Source organism: Mustelus asterias, chromosome 24 (genome assembly GCF_964213995.1).
Source record: "Mustelus asterias chromosome 24, sMusAst1.hap1.1, whole genome shotgun sequence".
In the NCBI taxonomy this organism is placed as follows: Eukaryota; Metazoa; Chordata; class Chondrichthyes; order Carcharhiniformes; family Triakidae; genus Mustelus; species Mustelus asterias.
This window is the reverse complement of record NC_135824.1, coordinates 57,135,470-57,161,695: the sequence shown is the minus strand read 5'-3', so window position 1 is coordinate 57,161,695 and position 26,226 is coordinate 57,135,470. Positions and strand designations below refer to the sequence as shown.

Sequence of the window (26,226 nt, the reverse complement as noted above, 5' to 3'; positions counted from 1 at the left end):
CCCTCTACTCTGGCAGCTTGTTTCAGACACTCACCACCTTGAAAAAAATTGCCCCTCTGGACCCTTTTGTATCTCTCCCCTCAAACCCATGGGCAGGTCGATGAGTGTCCGGGAGGGCGGGCAGCAAGAAAGAAGAAACACTGAAGAAGAGGCGACGCGGCAGAATTTAAGAAATCTTTTTTTTTTATTTTTAATTATTAACCAAGATTCTGAATAAACCCAAAAGATGCTGTAAAACTCACATAATTGCACTAGGTTCATTTCAGAGCCTGGAGGGGCCCGGTGGAAGTATTGTCCACTTGCCCAGAATCAACATAATAATCAAACATTTTGTACAAGTGCAGCTACTCGAGGAGGCTTCAACGTACACTGATTGTGGGCAGAGATGCATGCTCCGTCACCTGTGGGTACACTGACGAACAAAAAAAAAACCAACACTGACCTTGGGCAATGTCTGATCTTTAAAAGCTTCCATTCAGAGATAAAAGGAACCCCGACGCTCCTTGTAAACCATCCCCCCCACCCTGCTCCCAAAGGAGCAATAACAATGAGATGATCCAGGAATGATTAAAAACCAAAGGGAGCCTGCACTGTCCGACAGCAAAGTCAGGTTAGTTTAAGTTCTTATTTACTAGTGTCACAAGTAGGCTTACCCCCTAAGTAGGCTTACCCCCTGGCCAATTCCCATGACCTACATATCTTTGGACCCCAAGGGGCAATTTAGCATGGCCAATGCACCTAATCAACATCTTTTGACACTAATGGGCAATTTAGCATGGCCAATCCACCCAACCTGCACATCTTTGGACCCTAAGGGACAATTTAGCATGGCCAATCCACCCAACCTGCACATCTTTGGACCCTAAGGGACAATTTAGCATGGCCAATCCACCCAACCTGCACATCTTTGGACCCTAAGGGACAATTTAGCATGGCCAATCCACCTAATCAACATCTTTTGACACTAATTGGCAATTTAGCATGGCCAATCCACCTAATCAACATCTTTTGACACTAATTGGCAATTTAGCATGGCCAATCCACCTAATCAACATCTTTTGACACTAATTGGCAATTTAGCATGGCCAATCCACCTAACTGACACATCTTTGGACACTAATGGGCAACTTATCATGGCCAATGCACCCAATTTATATGTCTTTGAACTGTGGGAGGAAACCAGCAATGTCCATGTTTTTAAAGTTTATTAATTAGTGTCACAAGTCAGCTTATATGAACATTGCACTGAGGTTACTGTGAAAATTCCCCGAGTCGCCACACTCCGGCGCCTGTTCGGGTACACTGAGGGAGAATTTAACACGGCCAGTGCACCCTAACCGGGACGTCTTTCGGACTGCGGGAGGAAACCGGAGCACCCGGAGGAAACCCACGCGGACACGGGGAGAATGTGCAGACTCCACACAGGCAGTGACTCAAGCCAGGATTTGAACCCGGGTCCCTGGTGCTGTGAGGCAGCAGTGCTAACCACTGCGCCGCTCTGCAAATTCACTGCAAGTTTTTTAAAAAACTGCTTTGCAGGGTTACTCCGAGCTCCTCTCATTCTTAATAGCCAGGGAAGATAATACTAATCACAGCCAACAAGCCTTGGTCCTACCTGACAGAGAAATGGTTAGGAAGGAAAGAGGGACGCAAGGTGGCAGATGAATTCTGCATGGTGGGATGAAAATTGAGAACTTTGAAATCTTGCTGAGGAGACTCATTGCTGAAGCTTTGCATCACGCACTCATCAGGACAAACACAAGAATGCCAAATTTCAAACGACGACAACAAATTTCACCCCGGGAGAAGAGGGCGCCGATTGGTTGAGAAAGGAGCCAAGGGCTCCCGGCCAATCAGAGTCAACTTGTCAACCAATCAGCACCCCTTTCTCCTGTTGCACAAGCTGTTGCGATTGTTTTGAAATTTGGTGTTCTTGGGTTTGTCCTGATGAGTACAAGCTGAAAAACTTTGACAACATGTCTCTCCTTTCAGCAATATTGGAAGGAGCTGGGGAATTCTCGCAAAACTGGAGTAAAGGGGCAATAAGGAAGAAAGTTAGGTATGGCGTTAGAGAGACAAACACAGGGAGAGATAGACGGGGGCGAGAGAGGCACATGGGAACAGAAGTTGGGACTCTTCCCAGCAAACTTCCTGGCCTTGCTACAATACCAGATGTTGCAGCTGTGCAAAGTCTTTAGCTCGTGGCACTGCCACTCTGACACTGAGGAGCAGAAATGTTGGGCGTCCTTTGGTGCAGAAAGAATTCAAACAGTGGGTGCTTTCTTTAGCTCCTGAAGGAAAGGCAGCCAGAGATTCAGTTGATGTGAACGGCAATTGGAAGGATCTAGAATCAGATCAGCACTGTCGGCCAGAGGGCACCATGTTCTTGGTCACTGCTACTGACAACACAGGTAAACACCTTCTCAGGCTCTGCTACGATGCTTCACAGGGCAAAGCCGCCCACTGAGAGTGAGCATCGAGAGCCACAAACAGCCAGGGAGGAGCGGGGAAGAGATGTCCACCTGATCACAGAGTACTGAGAGCTATTAGGAACTGTGACAGCACAGTGACTCAGTCAGCACCTGTGGGGCAGAGAGGGGGAGGAGGGCAGAGAGGGGGAGGAGGGCAGAGAGGGGGAGGAGGGCAGAGAGGGGGAGGAGGGCAGAGAGGGGGAGGAGGGCAGAGAGGGGGAGGAGGGCAGAGAGGGGGAGGAGGGCAGAGAGGGGGAGGAGGGCAGAGAGGGGGAGGAGGGCAGAGAGGGGGGGAGGAGGGCAGAGAGGGGGGGAGGAGGGCAGAGAGGGGGGAGGAGGGCAGAGAGGGGGAGGAGGGCAGAGAGGGGGAGGAGGGCAGAGAGGGGGAGGAGGGCAGAGAGGGGGAGGAGAGCCGAGAGGGGGAGGAGAGCCGAGAGGGGGAGGAGGGCAGAGAGGGGGAGGAGGGCAGAGAGGGGGAGGAGGGCAGAGAGGGGGAGGAGGGCAGAGAGGGGGAGGAGGGCAGAGAGGGGGAGGAGGGCAGAGAGGGGGAGGAGGGCAGAGAGGGGGAGGAGGGCAGAGAGGGGGAGGGGGGCAGAGAGGGGGAGGGGGGCAGAGAGGGGGAGGGGGGCAGAGAGGGGGAGGAGGGCAGAGAGGGGGAGGAGGGCAGAGAGGGGGAGGAGGGCAGAGAGGGGGAGGAGGGCAGAGAGGGGGAGGAGGGCAGAGAGGGGGAGGAGGGCAGAGAGGGGGAGGAGGGCAGAGAGGGGGAGGAGGGCAGAGAGGGGGAGGAGGGCAGAGAGGGGGAGGAGGGCAGAGAGGGGGAGGAGGGCAGAGAGGGGGGAGGAGGGCAGAGAGGGGGGAGGAGGGCAGAGAGGGGGGAGGAGGGCAGAGAGGGGGGAGGAGGGCAGAGAGGGGGGAGGAGGGCAGAGAGGGGGGAGGAGGGCAGAGAGGGGGGAGGAGGGCAGAGAGGGGGGAGGAGGGCAGAGAGGGGGGAGGAGGGCAGAGAGGGGGGAGGAGGGCAGAGAGGGGGGAGGAGGGCAGAGAGGGGGGAGGAGGGCAGAGAGGGGGGAGGAGGGCAGAGAGGGGGGAGGAGGGCAGAGAGGGGGGAGGAGGGCAGAGAGGGGGGAGGAGGGCAGAGAGGGGGGAGGAGGGCAGAGAGGGGGGAGGAGGGCAGAGAGGGGGGAGGAGGGCAGAGAGGGGGGAGGAGGGCAGAGAGGGGGGAGGAGGGCAGAGAGGGGGGAGGAGGGCAGAGAGGGGGGAGGAGGGCAGAGAGGGGGGAGGAGGGCAGAGAGGGGGGAGGAGGGCAGAGAGGGGGGAGGAGGGCAGAGAGGGGGGAGGAGGGCAGAGAGGGGGAGGAGGGCAGAGAGGGGGAGGAGAGCCGAGAGGGGGAGGAGAGCCGAGAGGGGGAGGAGAGCCGAGAGGGGGAGGAGAGCCGAGAGGGGGAGGAGAGCCGAGAGGGGAGGGAGAGCCGAGAGGGGGGACAGAGAGGGGCGGGAGGGCAGAGAGGGGGAGGGCAGAGAGGGGGAGGGCAGAGAGGGGGAGGGCAGAGAGGGGGAGGGCAGAGAGGGGGAGGGCAGAGAGGGGGAGGGCAGAGAGGGGGAGGGCAGAGAGGGGGAGGGCAGAGAGGGGGAGGGCAGAGAGGGGGAGGGCAGAGAGGGGGAGGGCAGAGAGGGGGAGGGCAGAGAGGGGGAGGGCAGAGAGGGGGAGGGCAGAGAGGGGGAGGGCAGAGAGGGGGAGGGCAGAGAGGGGGAGGGCAGAGAGGGGGAGGGCAGAGAGGCAGAGAGGGGGAGGGCAGAGAGCGGGAGGGCAGAGAGCGGGAGGGCAGAGAGCGGGAGGGCAGAGAGCGGGAGGGCAGAGAGCGGGAGGGCAGAGAGCGGGAGGGCAGAGAGCGGGAGGGCAGAGAGGGGAGGGCAGAGAGGGGGAGGGCAGAGAGGGGGAGGGCAGAGAGGGGGAGGAGAGAGAAGTTTCAGAGATGGGGGCGGGGGGGGGGGGGGGGGGGGGGTGGAGAGGGGGAGGACAAAGAGAAGAGGGGAGAGAGAGAGAGGGAGAGCAGTCAGCCAACAGACATCAGCCTAGTGGAGAAAAGTAGAGTATTTTAACTTGGTTTGTGATGTAGGTCCAACCCGGGAGGGAGGGAGGGAGGGGGCTGAATTCTAAGTTACTGTCGGTCCTCTGCTCTTGGGCAAATGATTGAAACTGTGGAATCAATGCACCCCACAAACCCACACTCATACCCACTGGTCCACGGGGAGAGTGAATCACATCACATTCCTCACTCTGCAACACCTGGAGAAACCTCCACTCAGCGAGCATTGCTACAAGAGCGTGCAAGGAGATCGCTGACATAGCACGGGGTCATTTCAACTGGGAACTGGTTCACACGAACCTCCCGCTGGTTTGATCAATGGCGGAGGGGATCGGGAATAGGTGGGTGAAGTCGGAGTTGCCTGTTGCTCAGGATACTGTAACTGCGTTGCACAGTAGAAAAGATTGGGGGGGGGGGAGGGGTGGAAACAACCATCTCTGCTCAGAATCTGCTGGCCGCTGCTTTACATCTGACGCACTCCTCAGACGGGGAGGATTATCCTCTTCACTCAATAATTCCCACATGTTATAACAGTCATTTAAAAGCAGTGTTATCAGAAATCACCAACTGCCACGCCATGGACATTTGCTCCCTTCCTTCCCCCCACCTCCCCCCTCACCATCCTATATCCCACACCAATCCTGGCAAAAAGTCATCATTGTTCGAGCTCGCAATAAAATCTGTGGTCTTCTCCCAGGCTCCCATTCTCGTTTTAGAGTGTTTACTGATGTTGTGATTACAACCACTGGGCAGTTTAGAAATCTCGATATAGTTTCCCGTGTTACATCTTCCTCCTGCTCATTTCAGTGGCGGCCCTATTCACCGTGCTTACGGCTTTGTCTCTCTCGCTTCTGGAAACAAGCAGCCGCTGTTCGCTCAGCCCCACATTGAAAATAAATAAAACCTCAACAGCCAGCAAGCAAACTTCTGTGTTATGGGTCCTAATTCTCTCCCCCCCACCCTTCCGATTGCCATCCAGCTTCGTGACCACCTCTCGGGGTCATTCATAGAATCCCTAAAGGACCATTCGGCCCATCGAGTCTGCACCAACCACAATCCCATCCCCATAAACCCCATGTGTTTACCCTCGCTAGTTCCCCCTGACACTGAGGGGCAATTTAGCACGGCCAATCCACCTAACTCTCACATCTATGTGGAGTGTGGGAGGAAACCGGAGCACCCGGAGGAAACCCACGCAGACGCGGGGAGAACGCGCAGACTCTGCACAGACAGTGACCCCGAGGCCGCATTTGAACCCGGGTCCCTGGCGCTGTGAGGCGGCAGTGCTAACCCACTGTGCCGCCAGGCTGGGCATTCGGCAGAGTGGCCCAGAGCAGGAGAGGGCACCTCTCAATCACGTCCTCCCCAGCCCACCCTCCTGGGGGGGGGGGGGGGGGGGGTCAGAAATGGGCAACCCTGGCTGATATTTCTGCACAGTAAGAAGTTTAACAACACCAGGTTAAAGTCCAACAGGTTTATTTGGTAACAAAAGCCACACAAGCTTTCAGAGAGACTCCGAAACCTTGTGTGGCTTTTGCTACCAAATAAACCCGCTGGACTTTAACCTGGTGGTTGTTAAACTTCTTACTGTGTTTACCCCAGTCCAACGCCGGCATCTCCACATCATGATATTTCTGCACCCAGGCAGGGCGTTCAAACTGATCCGTGACACCTTCTGGCTGCCCCAGATATTCCTGACCTTGTACAGCAGAACGGCAAGCGGTGCAGTCCGCTTACCTGTTGGGATTTCAATATTAAGTTTTTTTAAAAAGGCAGATCGAAACATGGGGTCCAAACTCTAGCAGCATAGCCACAGAATAAATCAGCCTCTCTACCTCCTTCCCCCCAAAAAAATGCTTCTCTTCGAACTAAAGGCTGCTTGGTTCACTTCGAGGACAAGCTTGCTGTCTCCCTTGTATCATTAGCATCTACATTAGTTACGTTTGCCCAGTCACAAGAGTCTCCCGGGATTGTGAAGAGAGAATGGGGAGTGGCGGAGCCCTCTCTCTCTACAGAGAGAGAGAGCGGTAAATAAATAGGAATAGTGAGGAGAGACCCAGAGGTACTGGGTTTGGATCTGTTGCACAGTTTCTTAGCGTGCCAGTTTCTGAAACGGAAAGCAGACCTCGGAGCTTGCTCCCTGTCAAAGCAGGGGCCACCAAAACGGACAGCAGTCCGCGTTATCCATCCGGGTTATCAACTCATTAAAAAGGGATCCAGGGGTGTGGAGGGAAAGTGGGAGCGGGATACCGAAAGTGCTTGATCAGCCACGATCGTATCGAAGGGTGGGGGGCAGGCTCGAAGGGCCGAACGGCCTCCTCCTGCACCCATTTTCTACGCTTCTATTCTCAGCTGTGGTAAAGCCGTTGGAAAGCCACTGTGTTTACCCAGCACTTGACTTCTTCAGGTGTGGCGTCTCACCCCCCCCAGAGCTGTGATAACAACACTCGGTTCTGGTTTTTGAATGAATTTTTGGGCTTGTTTGGGGTCCTTGAACGAGCGGGCTTTGGGCACCAGAGACCAGTACGGGCTGCCTCGCCCCACGAGAGGGTGCCAAGTGGTCAACCCGCCCTTTGACCCTTTCCGGCAAGACGATAAATAACGAGACCCAACTGAAATGAAGAGGAATCACCGCCCAACTCCAGTTAGCCCATGACAGATGCCAGGATGGACACACCTACCCATTAGCCTCCCCCCGCCCCCCCCCCCCACCCCCCCAAACCACGCACAGCTAACCCCAGCCCATTTTTTGGCAGGGCGCACACAGCCTGAACCCACATCTCTAAGACAGACAAAGTGTACAAGAGTTGTCACAACAAACAGAGACAGCAAAAAAAAAACACAATTATCATCACAACAAAATTCTTGGGACTGGAGAAAACAATCGGGGAAACGAAACGTGAACAGCCCAGCGATACTGGTTCACGCTATCTCTATACATAGTGTTAGACTATACGTCGGATACTCCGCGTCAGGAAGTTACAGTATCAATTTATACACATCCTGCTGTAACTTGCATGCAGTAACATCTTGATACAACTGCCCTGAAACATTTATTGCACTTTTTTTTAAAAGAGAGAACCTCTGGATTCTGGCACTCTGCTCCTTTGGGCTAATGCCAGACTCCCGCTTAATTTGGATTAGTCATGGGTACACGCCCTCACCCCCTCTCCACACTCCCGCCCGCTCTTCCCACTAAATGGGTTTTATAAATAATCGCTTACAAAACGAGCACTTATTTGCACACTTTTAAGCTCTGCCCCATGCTCCTCATTTCCATCCTCGCGTTCTTCCGATACCGCAAACTCTTAACGCACTGGCCACAGCTCAAGTGAGGTTGGGGTGGTGGGAGCCAAAGGTTACACGCCACTTTCGTACCGTTGGGTTGCATGTCACAATGCCTGTAAGTCTTCGAGGCAGTCAGTCAGCTTGTACCTTCATCCCCCTTCCTGCGATTTCGCTAAAGCCCGCGCAACATCGCCTAGTGTTTGGGACGGACAACCCTGGCAATGTCTAGCCGTGGAATCAGTGACTTGGGCAACCCGCATCCCAGTGCGGTGCCAGGGGGCAGCCTCAAACTCCTCGGGTTTCCCAATAACACACTGGCCATCTCTGGGGTGGCCCCGGTGGCCAAGGCTTCCACCTCGGAAGATTTCACTGGCCGTCACGAGACAGTCACGGGGAAGCCGACCAGCGCAGGAAAATCTTCCAACCTTCAGGTGGTGGTTTCAGAATACACAGCCATCCCATCCAGGGGGTAAGAAGTCAGGATAGGACGGTTCCCTACATGAACTCCAGCCATCCGAGCCGCAGAGGAGATTAAGATGCACAGACACAACGGATGCACGCTGGCACTGCCGTCTCGAGGATCCCAAAAAAGACAATTCCCATTTCGGAGTTGACCAAGAGCCTGAAATGAGTTGATGCCGAGTGGGACCCACGCAACTTCTGAAACCCTTGAACGCACATTTCGTTTTGTATGATGAGTCTTTAAAACAAAAAATTATTCCATTTTGTGTTCCAGCAGAACTCGCGTCTTTCTATCATCAGTAATCTTTCCTCACTGCTTCCTCCAGGGGCTATCAAACCTCTCGCTGTGTAAGGGAGTAGTGACACAGCAAGCGAAAACACGGAGGTAGAATTGGGAATATCCCTCTCCTGATCCAGACTAGCACCCCCCACCTCGCCACCGGTACCCCACAGAATCCACCTTCAGTCAGTTCCACAACCTCTGCACTCTCCAGACAAGGTGACGATTTGATCGCTGTACCGTTTCAATCTTCTGCGAGTTATTGATTCAAAACGTCCCAAAAAAAAAAAATGTTGGGTTGGGATTATTTCGGAGTGTTCCCCCTCCCAACAAAGTAATGAATTCTGAGGTAACATGGTGGGATAACCCCCCCCAACCCCACGTGCCAGTGAGCGCCGGATAAGATTGCCTCGGATTAATTCGAGAAACTTCAAATGGTCTTCTCGCATTCCCCCACTCATTCCTGTGTCAACAGGGGGCACAATCGAGACCACTTATTGTTCAGTTCAGTTACCCTGTCCCAAGTGAGGCAATCTGCTCTGGCTTCGCAGTGAGCTTTGGAGGGGGGGGGAGAGAGAGAGAGAGATGGTCGAAGTGCGATTCCTACCAAAGGCAGCTCTGGGCAACATCAAAGCCAGCCGTCCCTTCTTGTTGTCCCTCTCAACTCTACCCAAGTAGAGAAAAACAGGACTTCCCTACTCCTGTTGACGACGATGTTCAGTTCTTGGGCTTTCATTTAGCCGGGGGGGCGGGGGGGGGGAGAGAGGAAATTTAAGACAGATTGCTAAATGGAATTTTAAGGATCGGCACTGCTCCTGATCTGTGGAGATTCCCACAGATCCGACCACTGTCCTCTCCAGGAATGCAGCTGCATTGGGATAATGCACAAGTCCGTCATTATCATAGTCTTGTGGTGGTGGTGCTTTATTTGCCTCCTTGAAAACTAAGGGATTGGGGATGGCAAAATATAAAGCGGAGATGTTGGAAAATGTTGGAAATAAAACAGCCGGCTGGTCAGCGTCTGCACCGGTTGGTCAGAGTCTGCACCGGTTGGTCAGAGTCTGCAGTGATCGGTCAGCGTCTGCACCGGTTGGTCAGAGTCTGCACCGGCTGGTCAGAGTCTGCAGTGGTCGGTCAGCGTCCGCACCGCTGGTCAGTGAAGGGGACATAAAGGAAACTCAATCTGCTGACTCTATTTTAAAATGTGGACCGATGTTGGTGATTTTCCCCCCAGTATCTTCTGTTCTTATGGTGGGGGGGGGGGGGGGGGGGGGGGGGGATGAGTGTCGAAATAAAATAAACTATCGCTTCCACAAAGCCGTGGAGATCAAACCGGGAAAGCAGAAGTATCTCGTGGAAAAGATTTTGCAAATTGTCAAGATACCGCTAGGCATTTCGGAGGGCTAATTAGGAGGAATAGTACCTTTCATCATTGTCGATCTTCCATCCCTTGAAGATTAACTTAAAAAAAGAAATCCCCCTGGGGACTGACCTACTTTCATCAAATGGTTGGGAAGTTGAGTAGTGTCACTGATCGAATGTACAAGAATTCAGCTAGTTAAATTAGTGTTAATCTCATGTTGCCAAGCATCAGTCATGCCTAGATGCAGCCAAGTAGTTCCAGTGGGACATTTTGACACCTTTCCCAATAGGCGCAAACCGCAATAGGCTCAACTCAAAAAGTCGCGTTGGCGCCGCAGCAGCTTTCGAACCGCAGCTCCTTGGGCAATCTCCACGCAGCCAACGCTTAATTACCCGACATCAATAAACATCACGACTAAAAATAAATAGCATCTAATCCAAAATTTAAAAAAAATCTCACTGGCAAACTAGAACACAAAAGCAGTACCAGGGCTGAAAAGCGATCTTTTTGAGCGTTTCTGATTTTTCTCCCCACCGGTCGTCAGCGAGCATCCTTTCAATATCGCGGGAGATCACAGTGAGGGACGACAGACAGGAGCCAGGAGTCAGGGGGGTGCGGGCTGCTCTCTGGAATATTGGACCGGCCTCTCACTGGCGATCGAGGTCGCGAGCAAAAATGCTAAAGGGGGTAGGAGAAATTCTACACGCAGTTTACTGGTAAATAAAGAGTTAATCCCAGCACTGTCACAACGCACGCACTATGGAGGGCAAAAGTCTATAGCATGAGTAGTACTTTCACAGTCTCTTTTTTAAACACCAGACATGGTGACCCTCCCCGCAAGACGCGTCGCTCGTGTAAAAGTGGGGAGGGGGGGTCTCTGCCCCAGCAGCGAGGCACCACCCCCATCCGACAGGGTCCAAAAGCAATCTTATCGTCTCCTGGGTGGCGCTTTCTTTGGTTTGTACCCCAACCGAAACAGGGTCACAGAAACCCTTCCGCCCCCCCCCGGCCACCGGAGGCGAGATGGAATGGAGCGGTGATGAGTGAGGCGGATCTACAGCGGACAGTCCAGCAGCCCCTGCTCCGACTGAAGGGGAGAGAGCAGCGAGGAGAGGGCAAGAGGGAAAATACATCTTTTGTTTGGTGCTGAAAGGAGGGGGGTGGGGTGGGTGGGGTATCTTCAAGGACCGCCTCAGTACATTCAGCAGCACCTGAAAGACACTGCAGAGCAACAGAAATGAATATTTCAGTTAATACGGATATAATAATTGGCAAAGAGACAAAGGCTGCAACAAGGGACAAGATTTGGAAACACTTACTGGCTCACTCTCACGACGTTTCACGACATGTCTCCTGACTCGCTTCCAGCAATAATTCCTCCAGCTCCTTTTCAGTTTTGGGAGATGTAAACTCTTCAAAAACAAACCAGAACTATTATTAGAACGGGGCAGGTCGGGGCTTAGTCAGAAGAGGCGGACGGAAAAAACGGATTTAAAAGGAACCCCGATGGTCCTTACTTGACATTCTTTTTCTTTAGACCATAAGGAATAGGAGCAGAATTAGGCCACTCGGCCCATCGAGTCTGCTCCGCAATTCAATCATGGCTGATATTTTTCTCATTCCCATTCTCCTGCCTTTTCCCCATAACCCCTGATCCCCTTATCAATCAAGAACCTATCTATCTCTGTCTTAAAGACACTCAATGACCTGACCTCCACAGCCTTCTGCGGCAAAGAGTTCCACAGATTCACCACTCTCTGGCTGAAGAAATTCCTCCTCATCTCTGTTTTAAAGGATCGCCCCTTTAGCCTGAGGTTGTGCCCTCTGGTTCTAGTTTCTCCTACTAGTGGAAACATCTTCACGTCCACTCTATGCAGGCCTCGCAGTATCCTGTAAGTTTCAATAAGATTCCCCCTCATCCTTCTAAACTCCAATGAGTACAGACCCAGAGTCCTCAACCATTCCTCATACGACAAGCTCTTCGTTCCAGGGATCATTCTTGTGAACCTCCTCCGGATCCTTTCCAAGGCCATCACATCCTTCCTTGGATATGGGGCCCAAAACTGCTCACAATACTCCAAATGGGGTCTGACCAGAGCCTTATACAGCCTCAGAAGTCCATCCCTGCTCTTGTATTCTAGCCCTCTCGACATTAAAAAGAAGAAAAAACACCCGCCTCTGCTGAGAGTGCCGATTTGTCCCCGGAAACTGTTTGACAGCCAAGAGAAACCTCTGAACTCCCGACTCCAATGCCCTTGCTTTGAGAGAGTGTGTGCACAATGAGCACTGGTAGGCTTTTTAACCTCGGGAAAGGGCAGGGTGGGGGGAATCTCAGCTGAGTCCAGTTACACGGAGGCCGTTTGCAGCATCTCAGTGACTGAGATCGGTTCATTTAGCAGATATCATCAGGAATTCAACTTGAGGTCTCTTGGAACTATGTGGCTTGGGGGGGACGGAACTGAGGGAGAGAGAGAAGACTAATATTCAACTTCAGTGAATTTTACATGAACATTGCTAGGTTAATTGGACTTCTGTCTAATTAGCTGAACAGAGAAAAATCAATTGCACATTGTAATCTGCCTTGGTAAAAAGCCTGGCACTGCCTTCCTAACAGCACAGTGGGTGCACCTACGCCATGGGGCTTGCAGCAGTTTAAGACAGATGTTTAGCACCACTGTCTCAAGGGTAATTAGGACTGGCCCATAAATGCTGGCCGAGCCAACGATGCCCACATCCTGCAAATTATTTTTTGTTTATTCATTCGTGGGACACGGACGTCGCTGGCTGGCCAACATTTATTGCCCATCCCTAGTTTCCCTTGTTCAGAGGGCAGTTAAGAGTCAACTACACTGTGGAAGCGCTGGAAAGAGTGCAGAGGAGATTTACCAGGATGCTGCCTGGTTTGGAGGGTAGGTCTTATGAGGAAAGGTTGAGGGAGCTAGGGCTGTTCTCTCTGGAGCGGAGGAGGCTGAGGGGAGACTTAATAGAGGTTTATAAAATGATGAAGGGGATAGATAGAGTGAACGTTCAAAGACTATTTCCTCGGGTGGATGGAGCTATTACAAGGGGGCATAACTATAGGGTTCATGGTGGGAGATATAGGAAGGATATCAGAGGTAGGTTCTTTACGCAGAGAGTGGTTGGGGTGTGGAATGGACTGCCTGCAGTGATAGTGGAGTCAGACACTTTAGGAACATCTGTGCGGTTATTGGATAGGCACATGGAGCACACCAGGATGATAGGGAGTGGGATAGCTTGATCTTGGTTTCAGATAAAGCTCGGCACAACATCGTGGGCCGAAGGGCCTGTTCTGTGCTGTACTGTTCTATGTTCTATGTACAATGCTGTGGCACATGTGGGCCAGACCGGGTAAGGATGGCAGATTTCCTTCCCTAATGGACATTAGTGAACCAGATGGGTTTTTCCAACAATGGTTTCACGGTCATCAGTAGATTCGTAATTCCAGATATATTTTATTGAATTCAAATTCCACCATCTGCCGTGGCGGGATTCGAACCCGGGTCCCCAGAACATTAGCTGAGTTTCTGGATTAATAGTCTAGCGATAATATCCCTAGGCCACTGCCTCCCCTTTAATTAAAAAATTATAGTTTAATAGTTACAGGAGAAGTCTTTTCAATTAAAAATTTCTGAACAAGGGGGCTGATTAATGTTTCTAAATGCAGAGAATTGTACCTGAAAGGTGAAAGGGAGGCAAAGAGCTAAATAACTTCAAGGTCTTGTGAAAAGTAGTGGTACAGTGGTTAGCACTGCTGCCTCACGGTGCCAGGGACCCGGGTTCGATTCCCGGCTTGGATCACCGTCTGTGCGCAGTTTGCACATTCTCCTCGTGTCTGCATGGGTTTTCCTCCGGGTGCTCCAGTTTTCTCCCACAGTCCAAAGGTGTGGAAGTTAGATGGATTGGCCATGCTAAATTGCCCCTTAGTGTCCAAAGATGTGCAGGTTAGGTGGATTGGCCATACTAAATTGCCCCTTAGTGTCCAAAGATGTGCAGGTTAGGTGGATTGGCCATACTAAATTGCCCCTTAATGTCCAAAGATGTGCAGGTTAGGTGGATTGGCCATGCTAAATTGCCCCTTAGTGCCCCAAGATATGTAGGTTAGGAGGGTAAATATGTGGGATAGACTCTGGGCAGAATGCTCTGTTGGAGAATCGGTGAAGACTTTATGGGCTGAATGGCCTCCTTCTGCACTGAAGGGATTCTATGACTCTAAGAAAATTGGATTATAGTGTAGAGGTGATGCAAGGGGTCTCAGTTTCAGTCTAGTGAAGTGGTGGATGCGGGTATAAGGTGATGTACTTGCAGCTTAGGAGTGGTGAATGGACCACTATGTTATTAATAAAATTGATGGTCATTAGCCCTGATTTACCAGGAGTCAGACATGACGTATCAGAGGATGCGCACACACTCACCGTGTTCAACGCTGCAGCTCACCGCTTTGCCATCCTTCCCTGCGGTTAGCAGTGTTGACTCAGGCAGTCTCTGAACAAGCTCCACTTTCAGTCCATTGGGTAAGGCAGCCCCACGTATCGCATGATCGCAGTCTTTAGCGCAGACCGCCTCAAAGTCGTGACCGGAGTTATCTGCGCCCCGGTCTGGGTCTGACGGACTCCCGGATTGGGGGCTATCCCCTGAGACAGTCAAGGTCGGAGTGTCTGACACCGAGCAAGGCAAAGGCTCCGGCGAGGACTCTGCCTCCTTCGCGGGGAGCCCGCCCTTTCCGCTTTGCGGTGCTTTGTTCAGCCATCGCAGGTCCTGGTTGTTGGGGTTCTCGGGGGGGCTTTCTACTCTGGTCACCAAGAAGACTTTGTGCCCCCTGCCCGGGCTGGACACGAGCCGCTCGTTGCTTCTCGACGTGATCTCGATCGGTGAGCTGACAAACACGGGGCTCTCCAGCCCCGGGGACGGTAATTCAGAGGCAGTCGGTGTCGACTCTTCAACAGTTCCCTGGCTGCCCCCATCGCCCTCTGAGACCGACTCCTGTCCAGAAAGGCTCTCCAGGAGTGCCTGCTGGTTTTCTGGGCTTGGTGTTCCGGCCACGCTCGGTTGCCTCGGACTCCTTCCAGACTCGCCCTGTGCTGCCGGCTGCACGTTACCTTCCCCGGAGGAGGATGTGGCACTCAGTTCACCAGGGCTGCCCGTTCCTTCAGCACTCCCCGGTACGGACTGTACACTTCCTCCAGTTCCCGATTCGTCTGACGCTTCCTCTGCCTTTGGCCGAGCCTGGCTCCTCTGGGCCTCCTCCTTGTTATCACACACTGTCACGGTGATCTCGGGCATCGACGCAGAATGCTGCATCTTCTGGTCCTTCTCCTCCTTCTCCTTGGCCAAGATGAAGTTCCTCTTGCAACCGTTTTGGATCTCTGTGAGGAGGGCTTTCTGAGTTTCGATAAAACTCTTCACCTGGGGAATAAATGGGGCAGTGGTTGGTTACAACTTCAGATTGAACCTAGATAGCACCTTCAACATCGTAAAATGCAATTAGGATTTCCACATGAGAGTGAAGGACAAAATTGGACCACAACATAAGGAGATATTAGGACAAGTGACCAAAAGCTGGGTCTTATGTGTTAAGGAATGTCTTAAAGGAGGAGAGAAGGTTAGAGGGGCAGAGGGGTTTAGGGAGCGAATTCCAAGGCTCTTGGCCCCTGAATATAGAGCCGCCAATGGTGGAACGATTAAATCAGGGGATGTGCAAGAGGTCAGAATTGAGTTTCTTAGAGATCTCAGAGGGTTGTAGGGCTGGAAGAGGTTAGAGATAGGGCGAGTGCATGGAGACAAGTTTAAGTTTATTTATTAGTGTCACAAGTAGGCTCACATTCACACTGCAATGGAGTTGCTGTGAAAATCCCCTAGTCGCCACACTACGGCGCCTGTTCGTACACAGAGGGAGAATTTAGCACGGCCAATGCAACAAACCAGCACGTCTTTCAGATTGTGGGAGGAAACCAGAGCACCCGGAGGAAACCCACGCAGACACGGGGAGAACGTGCAGACTCCACACAGTGACCCAAGCAGGGAATCAAAACCGGGTCCCAGGTGCTGTGAGGCAGCCGTGCTAACCACTGTGCCACCGTGCCGCCCATTCATTCAAGAGATTGAATCATGGAGCCCACAAGTGCAGGAGGAGGCCATTCGGCCCATCAAGTCTGCACTGTCATCAATCCCACCCAGGCCCTATTCCCGTAATCCCACGTTTTTACCCTGCTAGTTCCCCCGACACCAAGGGGGGAACACATTCAGGACACTAAGGGGCAATTTAGCATGGCCAATCCACCTAACCCACACATCTTTGGAGTGTGGGAGGAAACCGGAGTACCCGGAGGAAACCCACGCAGATACGGGGAGAACGTGCAGACTCCACACAGACAGTGACCCGAGGCCGGAATCGAACCCGGGTCTCTAGCGCTGTGAGGCAGCAGTGCTAACCACTGTGTCACCCTTGTTCGAGGCACTGGCTGACTGGAAGACAGGGATCTGGTGAATTGTAATTCGCAGACAATCTAGGCTCACAGGATAAAGTGTTCTTGCACAGGGAGGCGGAGTCGAACAACACAGGTCACAACATTTCACTGTGAGAAACACGCTGCAAGACTTCAAAATGATGCAATCGATTTGCGAGACCAAACAATTGCTGGAACTTAAAAAAACCCTGCAGTATGAGGAAGGCTCAATGACGCAAGCTTGCTGTCTCCTAAGCACTTGCTCCTCATTTGATGATTAAAGGTTTTGATAGTTGTATATATATGGGCAGCATGGTGGCACAGTGGTTAGCACTGCTGCCTCACAGCGCCAGGGACCCGGGTTCAATTCCGGCCTCGGGTGACTGCCTGTGAGGAATTTGCACGTTCTCCCCGTGTCTGCGTGGGTTTCCTCCGGGTGCTCCAGTTCCCTCCAACACTCCAAAGATGTGCAGGTTAGGTGGATTGGCCATGCTAATTTGCCCCTTGGTGTCCTAAAATGTGCAGATTAGGTGGATTGGCCATGCTAAATTGCCCCTTAGTATCCAAAGATGTGCAGGTTAGGTGGATTGGCCGTGCTAAATTGCCCCTTAGTTTCAGGAGGGTTAGCCGGGTAAATATGTAGGGTTACTGGGATAGGGCCTGGGTGGGATTGTTGCTGGTGCAGGCTCGATGGGCCTCCTTCTGCACTGTAGGGATTCTATAATAGAGGAAAACTATCTCCTCTGGTGGAGTCACCCAGAACAAGGTGGCATATAATTAGTGCTGTTCAAGGGTGACGTCAGGAAGCACCTTGTCACAAAAATGTGAGTGGAAATCTTAAACTCTCACCCAAAAAAAAAACATATACACATAGCAACATAGGAGCAGGAGGACCCATGCAGCCCATTGACTATTTTTAAGACAGAGATAGATAGACTCTTGATAAGCAAGCGAGTGAAAGGCCATCAGGGGTAGGCGAGAACGTGAAGTTGAACAGTGGAGCTTAAAGGTCAAGGTGTCACATGAAAGCTTAATATGCAAAATTAGAGTTCATGGTGTAGGGGTAGCATCTTAGAAAGGAGGGAGGATTGGTCAGTGAAAGCGATTATTTTACACATTCTCCTAGCTTTTAGACAGTATACCCAAGACACTGAGAACTAACAGTAAAGGGTTAAATGATTCTTAAAACAAGGGGATAGCTTACACACGTGAATACAGTAAGAAAATTAAACAAGTGACTATAATATTAAAACATACAAGTTGATATTTTAAAATGTATTTTACTGTGGTTGCTCACTTTGGCCAAAGCAAGTTACCGAAAGGCATGGTGGGAAAGGTAAATAGTTGAGAGTCAAAGGCCTGGGAACCCATTAGCCAGCAGAACTCATATCTGGAAGGTTCTTACGAGGGAACACATTTTGCAACAATAATGAATAGGTTCAGTCACTGCCCAGACACGGAATAGGTGTGTCCCCGGACGCAGGAACACATGTCTATTCAGCTTGGCAGTGAGCCGGTGGGAACATCCCCTACGGTAGCGCCTACCGTAACCAAGGAACAGGGAAGTAGCTTTAGCCAAGAAGCGAGTTAACGTCCGGGTTTTATGGACGAATGAAATACCATCATGCTGGCAGGTACGATGCGGTTGGTTGAGGTACTTGACAGAGATTTGTATTGGTGTGTGTATACCAAATGAAATTAATTTTAAACTAATGAAAGGCGGAGAATCTGATAAAGATTCTTTATCTTTATTCTTCTTACTGATAACTTCAAAACTTGCCCGAGAGGTCCGGGTATTCTGTAAAGTTTAAAGTTTAGTTTATTAGTGTCACAAGTAGGCTTACATTAACACTGCTATGAAGTTACTGTGAAAATCCCCTAGCCGCCACACTTCGACACCTGTTTGGGTACACTGAGGGAGAATTTAGCATGCCCAACGCACCTAACCAGCACGTCTTTCAGACTGTGGGAGGAAACCAGAGCACCCGGAGGAAACCCACACAGACACGGGGAGAACGTGCAGACTCCGCACAGACAGTGAGCCGAGGCCGGGAATCAAACCCGGGTCCCTGGCGCTGAGAGGCAGCCGTGCCAACCACTGCGCCAGTGACCCCAACCGGGAACTGAACTGTATCTGCGACCATCGAGATAATTTCTCCCATTAGCCTCTGGTTTTAATAAAGTTGTCTTTTGTACCAGTGACATTAACTTCACGAGTGAATCTTTGCCACCTCGTTAAAAAACCCCGCTTTTAGTCAGCCACAAATAAATGGGCCATTTTCGGGTTGGAAAGATGTGACGAGTGGAGTGCCACAGGGATCAGTGCTGGGGTCTCAATTATTTACAACTTATATCAATGGTTTGGATGTAGGGAGCAAACGCATGGTTGCTAAACTTTCTGACGATACAAAGATAAGTTAGGTAAGTAAGTTGCGAAGTGAACATAAAGAGCCTGCAAAAGGATATAGATAGATTAAGTGAGTGGGCAAAAATTCTGGCAGGTGAAGTGTCATGTGGGAAAATGTGAAGTTGTCCATTTTGGCAGGAAGAATAAGAAAGGAGCATATTATTTAAATGGGGAGAGATCGCAGAACTCTGAGGTACAGAGGGATCTGGGTGTCCTGGCACATGAATCACAAAAAGTTTAGTGTGCAGGTACAGCAAACGATTCCTGGATAGAGTGGGCATGGAGAGACCGTTTCCATTAGCGGGAAAAACTAGAACCAAAGGACACAACCTCAGGCTAAAGGGACGATCCTTTAAGACAGAGATGAGGAGGAATTTCTTCAGCCAGAGAGTGGCGAATCTGTGGAACTCTTTGCCGCAGAAGGCTGTGGAGGCCAGGTCATTGAGTGTCTTTAAGACAGAGATAGATAGGCTCTTGATTAATAAAGGATCAGGGGTTATGGGGAAAAGGCAGGAGAATGGGGATGAGAAAAGTATCAACCATGATTGAATGGTGGAGCAGACTCGATGGGCCGAGTGGTCTAATTCTGCTACTATGTCTGATGGTCTTATTAGGAAGGTTAATGGAATGTTGTTTAGGGAAATGGAATATAAAGTAGGGATATTTTGCTATAGTTGTACAGGGCATTGGGGAGGCTGCATCTGGAGCACTGGGTACAGTTTTGGTCCCTTTATTTAAGAAAGGATATAAATGCTTTTAGAAGCAATTTAGAGAAGGTTCTCTTGGGATGGTGGGTGTTTTTATCATGAGAAAAGGCTGGGCAGACTGGTCCTGTATCCATTGGAGTTCAGAATGAGAGGCGATCTTATTGAAACATACAAGAGGGGACTTGACAGAGTGGATGCTGAAAGGGTGTTTTCCCCCTTGTGCGAAATACTACAACTAGGGGACACAGTTTAAAAATAAGGGAGTCTCACACTTAAGACGGAGATGAGGAGAAACTTTTTTCTCTCTCAGAGGGTCGCTTCCCCAGACTTCCCCAGCAGTGGAGATACAGTCACTTAATATTTTGAAGGCCGAGGTAGATAGATTTTTGACTAACAAGCAAGTCAAAGGCTACCGGCGGGGGGAGGTTGGGCAGGAATGGGAGTTGAGGTCACAATCAGATCAGCTATGATCTTACTGAGCCATGCAGCAGGGTCATGGGGCTAAATGGTCCATTCCTGCTCCTAATTTGTATGCAAGACAATCCCAAAGACTAACGGCCCTCGGAGAAGGAATTCCTCTTCATCTCAGCCTTAAATGGAGACCCTTTATCCTTCAGCTATGCCTCCTAGTTTTTCAGTTCCGCCATGAGGGAAGGTATATCCTCTCAGCATCTACCCTGTCGAGCCCCCTTGGGATCTTGTATGTTTCAATAAGATCACCTCTCATTCTTCTGAACTCCAATGAGTGTGGGCCCAACCTGCTCAATCGTTCCCTCACAAGACAACCCTTTCATCCCAGGAATCAGCCCAGTGACCCCTCTCCGAACTACTTCTCTCCTTAAAAAAGGGGATGACCAAAACTGCATACAGTACTCCAGGTGTGATCGACCAAAGCCCTGTATAATTGAGGCAAAGGCTCCTCCATTCCTGAACTCCTATCCCCTGACAATAAACACCAACAAGTGAGGTCTGATGAAGGGGCACCCAGACTCGAAACGTTGGCTCTATTCTCTCTCCACAGATGCTGCTGAGATTTTCCAGCATTTTCTGCTTCAGATTCCAGCATCCGCAGTAATTTACTTTTATTCTGTTACAGGGTGCATTGGCCGTGCTAAATTCTCCCTCAGTGTTACCCGAACAGGCGCTGGAGTGTGGCGACTAGGGGATTTTCACAGTAACTTCATTGCAGTGTTAATGTAAGTCTACTTGTGACACTAATAAATAAGCTTGAAACTTTTCATCCAGATTCGAAACATTGGCTCAATTCTCTCTCCACAGAGGCTGTCAGACCTGCTGAGATTTTCCAGCATTTTCTGTTTTTGTTGCAGATTCCGCAGTAATTTGCCTTTAAGCAAATAATTTGCCTTTCGAAACACTATCTGTACCTGCAGCTTAATTTTTTGTGATTCACGTGCAAGATGCTATCTTTCAAATTTGAGGCCCTGGAAAATAAGTTAGAACACAGAACATTGCAGCGCAGTACAGGCCCTTCGGCCCTCGATGTTGCGCCGACCAGTGAAACCAATCTAAAGCCCTTCTAACCTACACTATTCCAATATCATCCATATGTTTATCCAATAACCATTTGAATGCTCTTAACGTTGACGAGTCCACTACTGCTGCAGGCAGGCCATTCCACGCCCTTACTACTCTCTGAGTAAAGAACCTACCTCTAACATCTGTCCTATATCTCTCACCCCTCAATTTAAAGCTATGTCCCCTAGTGCTAGCCATCACCATCTGAGGAAAAAGGCTCTCACTATCCACCCTATCTAATCCTCTGATCATCTTGTATGCCTCTATTAAGTCACCTCTTAACCTTCTTCTCTCTAACGAAAACAACCTCAAGCCCCTCAGCCTTTCCTCATACGGTTTTCCCACCATACCAGGCAACATCCTGGTAAATCTCCTCTGCACCCTTTCCGATACTTCCAGTTAGTGGAAGAGATGGGCTGAGGGGCCTTCCGTTTCGAATCGAGGACGCCTATAAATACTAACCGTTTCTTTCTTGGGCTCCCTGTCCAGGTCAAGCCTCAGGAGGGAATGGTTCACTTTGAGGGCCAGCGAGAGGGCCATAAGCCCACCAGTCTTGATCTCGTTTTCGCGCAGATCCAGTCGGAGGAGGCGGGGGCTGTCAGCAATGAATTCCGCCACAGCTACGGCACCTGGAGGGGGGGGGGAGAAAAAAGACCACACCAATCTAACCCCATTCACCCACGTTCATAGAATCCTTACAGCACAGAAAGAGGCCATTCGGCCCATCGAGTCTGCACCGACCACAATCCCACCCAGGCCCTACCCCCATATCCCTACATATTTATCCATTAATCCCTCTAACCTACGCATCTCAGGACACTAAGGGCAATTTTAGCATAGCCAATCAACCTAACCTGCACATCTTTGGACTGTGGGAGGAAACCGGAGCACCCGGAGGAAACCCACGCAGACACGAGGAGAATGTGCAAACTCCACACAGACGGTGACCCAAGCCGGGAATCGAACCCAGGTCCCTGGAGCCGTGAAGCAGCAGTGCTAACCACTGTGCTACCGTGCCGCTCACGTTAACCCAGCAAGTTCAAAATGGTCAGTTTCTGCTAGTGTAAATAATGTACCAGGAGCTTAATGATTCGATCCTCGATATGGAATTTACCCAAGCAACCAACTTGCAGATGATACAAGTTATCATTGTTCTGTAAAGGTTCCACTTATATGTTGGATAAATTCCAAGGAATGTAGCTAGCCACAAACGCAATTTAAACAAGCTTACACATTTTTAAGCTGAAATGCAATTTAATTTAAAGTCAAAGTTTATTTATTAGTCACAAGTAGGCTTACATTAACACTGCAATGAAGTTACTGTGAAATTCCACTAGTCACCACAGTCCGACCGACGCGTGTTCGGGTCACTGCACCCTCACCAGCGTGTCTTTCAGACTGTGGGAGGAAACCGGAGTACCTGGAGGAAACCCACGCAGACACGGGGAGAACGTGCAGACTCCACACAGACAGTGACCCGAGGCCGGGAATCGAACCCGGGTCCCTGGCACTGTGAGGCAGCAGTGCTAACCGCTGTGCCACCGTGCCGCCCACTCTCTAATCTCACTCTCGAAGGTGCTAATTCTTTCGTAGGCTGCTTCCTCGGGTACAGGCTGACCTTGTTTAAGTGGAGGCTCTTCAGAAGGGCCTGTCTAAAGGGCATCAGGCCAAAGTACAGTTCTACCCTTATCCAACATCCGCACAGGTTCCAACAGGGTCCACTGCACAGCGAACAGGAATAGGGAACCCCTGCTGTTTTCTCTTCCTCTCTTTTCTAGCCCAGAGGTAATGAGGCGACACGAGCTCTCTGAACAGTTGGCCCAGCTGATGTCAGTAAAGTTGGCTTGCGCTAAACTCCCACATGAATAACAAACACTCAAACTAGATGTTGGAAGGGGCACTGGTGTCCCTGCATGCTCGAGATCATTTTCAGAAGAGCGAGGAAACTGCAAAGAACAAAAAATGTGCGATAATCATCGTCTGGGTCAGTGGTTCCCAAACTTTTTTCACTGGGCCGCACTATCGGAATAAAAAATTGCTCGCGCCACACCAAATTTTTTATTGATAAGAAATACATTCAAAATAAATAAAAAAACTCCTCCTAGAAGTGCTTGATTCATAACATAGAACACAACTACTTTATAATATCATGGGACATCCAGAAAGTATAAAACAATGCTTGTTTAAACCATGTTTAAATGTTTCTTTGATTGTCCATGAATCTTCCCGCCACACTTAGACCATAAGACATAGGAGCGGAAGTAAGGCCATTCGGCCCATCGAGTCCACTCCACCATTCAATCATGGTTGATTTCAACTCCATTCAACTCCACTTGCCATCCTCTCTCGCTGCACCAGTGTGGCGCGCCCGCACCCTTTGGGAACCACTGGTCTGGGTGAACCACAGAACTTTCTTGTTATCATCAGCCCTTCCCCCTCCCTCTAGGGTGCTGTCTGTTCCTGGAGTTCCAAAGCCTATACTGGTTCAATCAAGCAACCATTCTTCTTGTAGGGGCCCAGACAGGCGAGGCCTTTTGTCAATGGGCTCCTCGACCGTGGAATGCATCGCAGTCGCATCACTTGGAGGGACAAACGACAGGGTCATCATATCACAATCCTATCCTCACCAGCACATTTTTCCAGCCATTGAGAAGGGGAGGTGGGAGGGCATGGGTCACTGGACAGCAATTGCACGTGGGATTCCTGCCTCATTAATTCCGCCCATCCCATTCCCATAACGCAAGGAATCGTGAGACAATTGCAGCCTCCCCCAGTGAACCTTGGACGGACTTCAGTTAATCTGGCACAGGCCAAGAAACAAAAAGGCAAGACCTTCCTGTAATGTATGGCCCTGTTGTTCACCAGACAGTTCAAATACGAAATTAGCATGTGATTTCAGCGACACAGATCTTAAACAGAGCAATGCAACAGAAACTAGTTTGAAAGCCACAGAATGCAGCACGATTGGCACTTACCCACCAGTCTTTTGCTTGGCTCTTACCTTCACAGGTGAGTTTTGTAGACGCCAGCCCTAATCGTAGAACGGATCGATTTGCAATCAGTCCATCTTTTAGCTTGTGCACGCCTTCATTTCCTATAGCGTTGTGGCCGAGATTTAGTGTCTCCAGACTCAGTGTGTAAGGCTGAGAGAGGGGGGAAGAGAGAACAGCAATAACCAACCAGTCTGAAATCTGCGATTCGGTGGAAAGTTTAACACGTACGGGTACCAACTTAATTTGCCAAGACATTCGATAGGAAAGAGAAGGCTCTTGGGAAACCCAACTGGAGTTGCTGAGATTACGAAGGGAATTGGTGACATGTCAGCTGTGATTCAATTAGAATCATAGAAGTCATAGAAACCCTACAGTACAGAAAGAGGCCATTTGGCCCATCGAGTCTGCACCGACCACAATCCCACCCAGGCCCTACCCCCACACCCCTACATATTTTGCCCACTAATCCCTCTAACCTACGCATCTCAGGACACTAAGGGCAATTTTTAGCATGGCCAATCAACCTAACCCGCACATCTTTGAACTGTGGGAGGAAACCGGAGCACCCGGAGGAAACCCACACAGACACGAGGAGAATGTGCAAACTCCACGCAGACAGTGACCCAAGCCGGGAATCAAACCCAGGTCCCTGGAGCTGTGAAGCAGCAGTGCTCACCACCGTGCCGCCCCTGTTTCGCAGAATCGTAGAATTCCTCAGTGCAGAAGGAGACCATTCAGCCCATCGAGTCTGCAGCAACAACAATCCCACCCAGGCCCTATCCCCGTAATCCCAATATTTATCCCACTAATCCCCCTGGCACTAAGGGACAATTTAGCATGGCCAATCCATCCAACCTACACATCCTTGGGCACTAAGAGGCAATTCACCATGGCCAATCCACCTAACCGACACATCCTTGGGCACTAAGAGGCAATTTGTCATGGCCAATCCACCCAACCGGCACATCTTTTGGCACTAAGGGGCAATTTAGCATGGCCAATCCATCCAACCTACACATCCTTGGGCACTAAGAGGCAATTTGTCATGGCCAATCCACCCAACCGGCACATCTTTTGGAACTGAGGGGCAATCTAGCATGGTTAATCCACCTAACCTACACATCCTTGGGACACTAAGGGGTAACTCACCATGGCCAATTCACCTAACACGCACATCTTTGGACTGTGGGAGGAAACCGGAGCACCCGGAGGAAACCCACGCAGACACGGGGAGAACGTGCAGACTCCACACAGACAGTCACCCGAGGCCGGAGCTGAACGCGGGTCCCTGGCACTGTGAGGCAGCAGTGCTAACCCGCTGTGCCACCGGTGTTGGTCCAACTGACACAGGGTGAGGACAAAACTCATGACAGCAGGAAATCATGCTTGTGGACAGGAAATACATGCAGAGGCCAGATTATGAACACAAGGATTAAAATCGTTACAAGCGGAGATGACAGTAAATGGATACCCAGTTTGCAACACTGCACGTTTCAAGAAGTCTCGCTCACCAGTGCGGCTGCGATGTATGTCATCCCGTTGTGAGTCAGCTGATTGTTCCACAGAACCAAGGTCACCAGACCCTGTCTTTGCTCTTTCAACCCGTCGGAAATGTAGGCCAAGCCTGTGAATAAAGCAAAGAGAACGCTGGAAAACGGTCCTGAAATCCACTCGTGGCCATTTGTCGCTCCCTCCTTTCCTGTAGGTGCTGGGCTATGGCTGGGGATTGGGTTGCAGGCCTGTCCAAGTGGTCACGTTGCGAGCGTGCGTTAGCAACCTGCTTGCGGGGGAGAAGCCATCGCGGGTGAACCCCCCCAATCCTGCTTCATCAGAGGCAACAAAGTCACCGTCAGGATTTGTTTCTCAGCCTCCTTCCGTCCCCCTCCTCAGCCGCGGGAAACAGAGGTCTCCCTATTGCTGCCATGATCACAGTGAATGGTGGAATCGTTTTGAAGGGGCAAACGGCCTTCTCTTACTCCTGTATCTTAAATCTTTATGTTCAGCAAGGGCTGACTAGGGACGTGCGATAAATGCTGGCTTGTCGGTGCCCCCATCACCCAAAAGTAAATATATAAAATGGTATAAAAATATTCTCCTGGAATGCAATGATGCCCTGTCCATTCCACCCAGAAGGAACGCTACAAACCAAGGGAAAGAAGTAGATTCTTGGCA

At 50.8% G+C, this 26,226-nt stretch overlaps 1 protein-coding gene across 1 annotated transcript in view; it reads right to left on the bottom strand.

Moving 5' to 3' along the window:
- Positions 1–3,957: 3,957 nt before the first annotated feature.
- Positions 3,958–26,226, bottom strand: part of LOC144511442 (uncharacterized) — a 69,905-nt gene continuing 47,636 nt past the window's right edge. Inside the window, exons 8-13 of the mRNA XM_078241800.1 lie at positions 25,566–25,678; positions 24,063–24,204; positions 21,524–21,690; positions 14,381–15,371; positions 11,267–11,359; positions 3,958–11,168 (exon numbers count right to left, since the gene is read on the bottom strand). Coding sequence (XP_078097926.1) covers positions 11,277–11,359; positions 14,381–15,371; positions 21,524–21,690; positions 24,063–24,204; positions 25,566–25,678 — 1,496 coding nt within the window. The 3' untranslated portion in view covers positions 3,958–11,168; positions 11,267–11,276. The remainder of the gene's footprint in view (positions 11,169–11,266; positions 11,360–14,380; positions 15,372–21,523; positions 21,691–24,062; positions 24,205–25,565; positions 25,679–26,226) is intronic.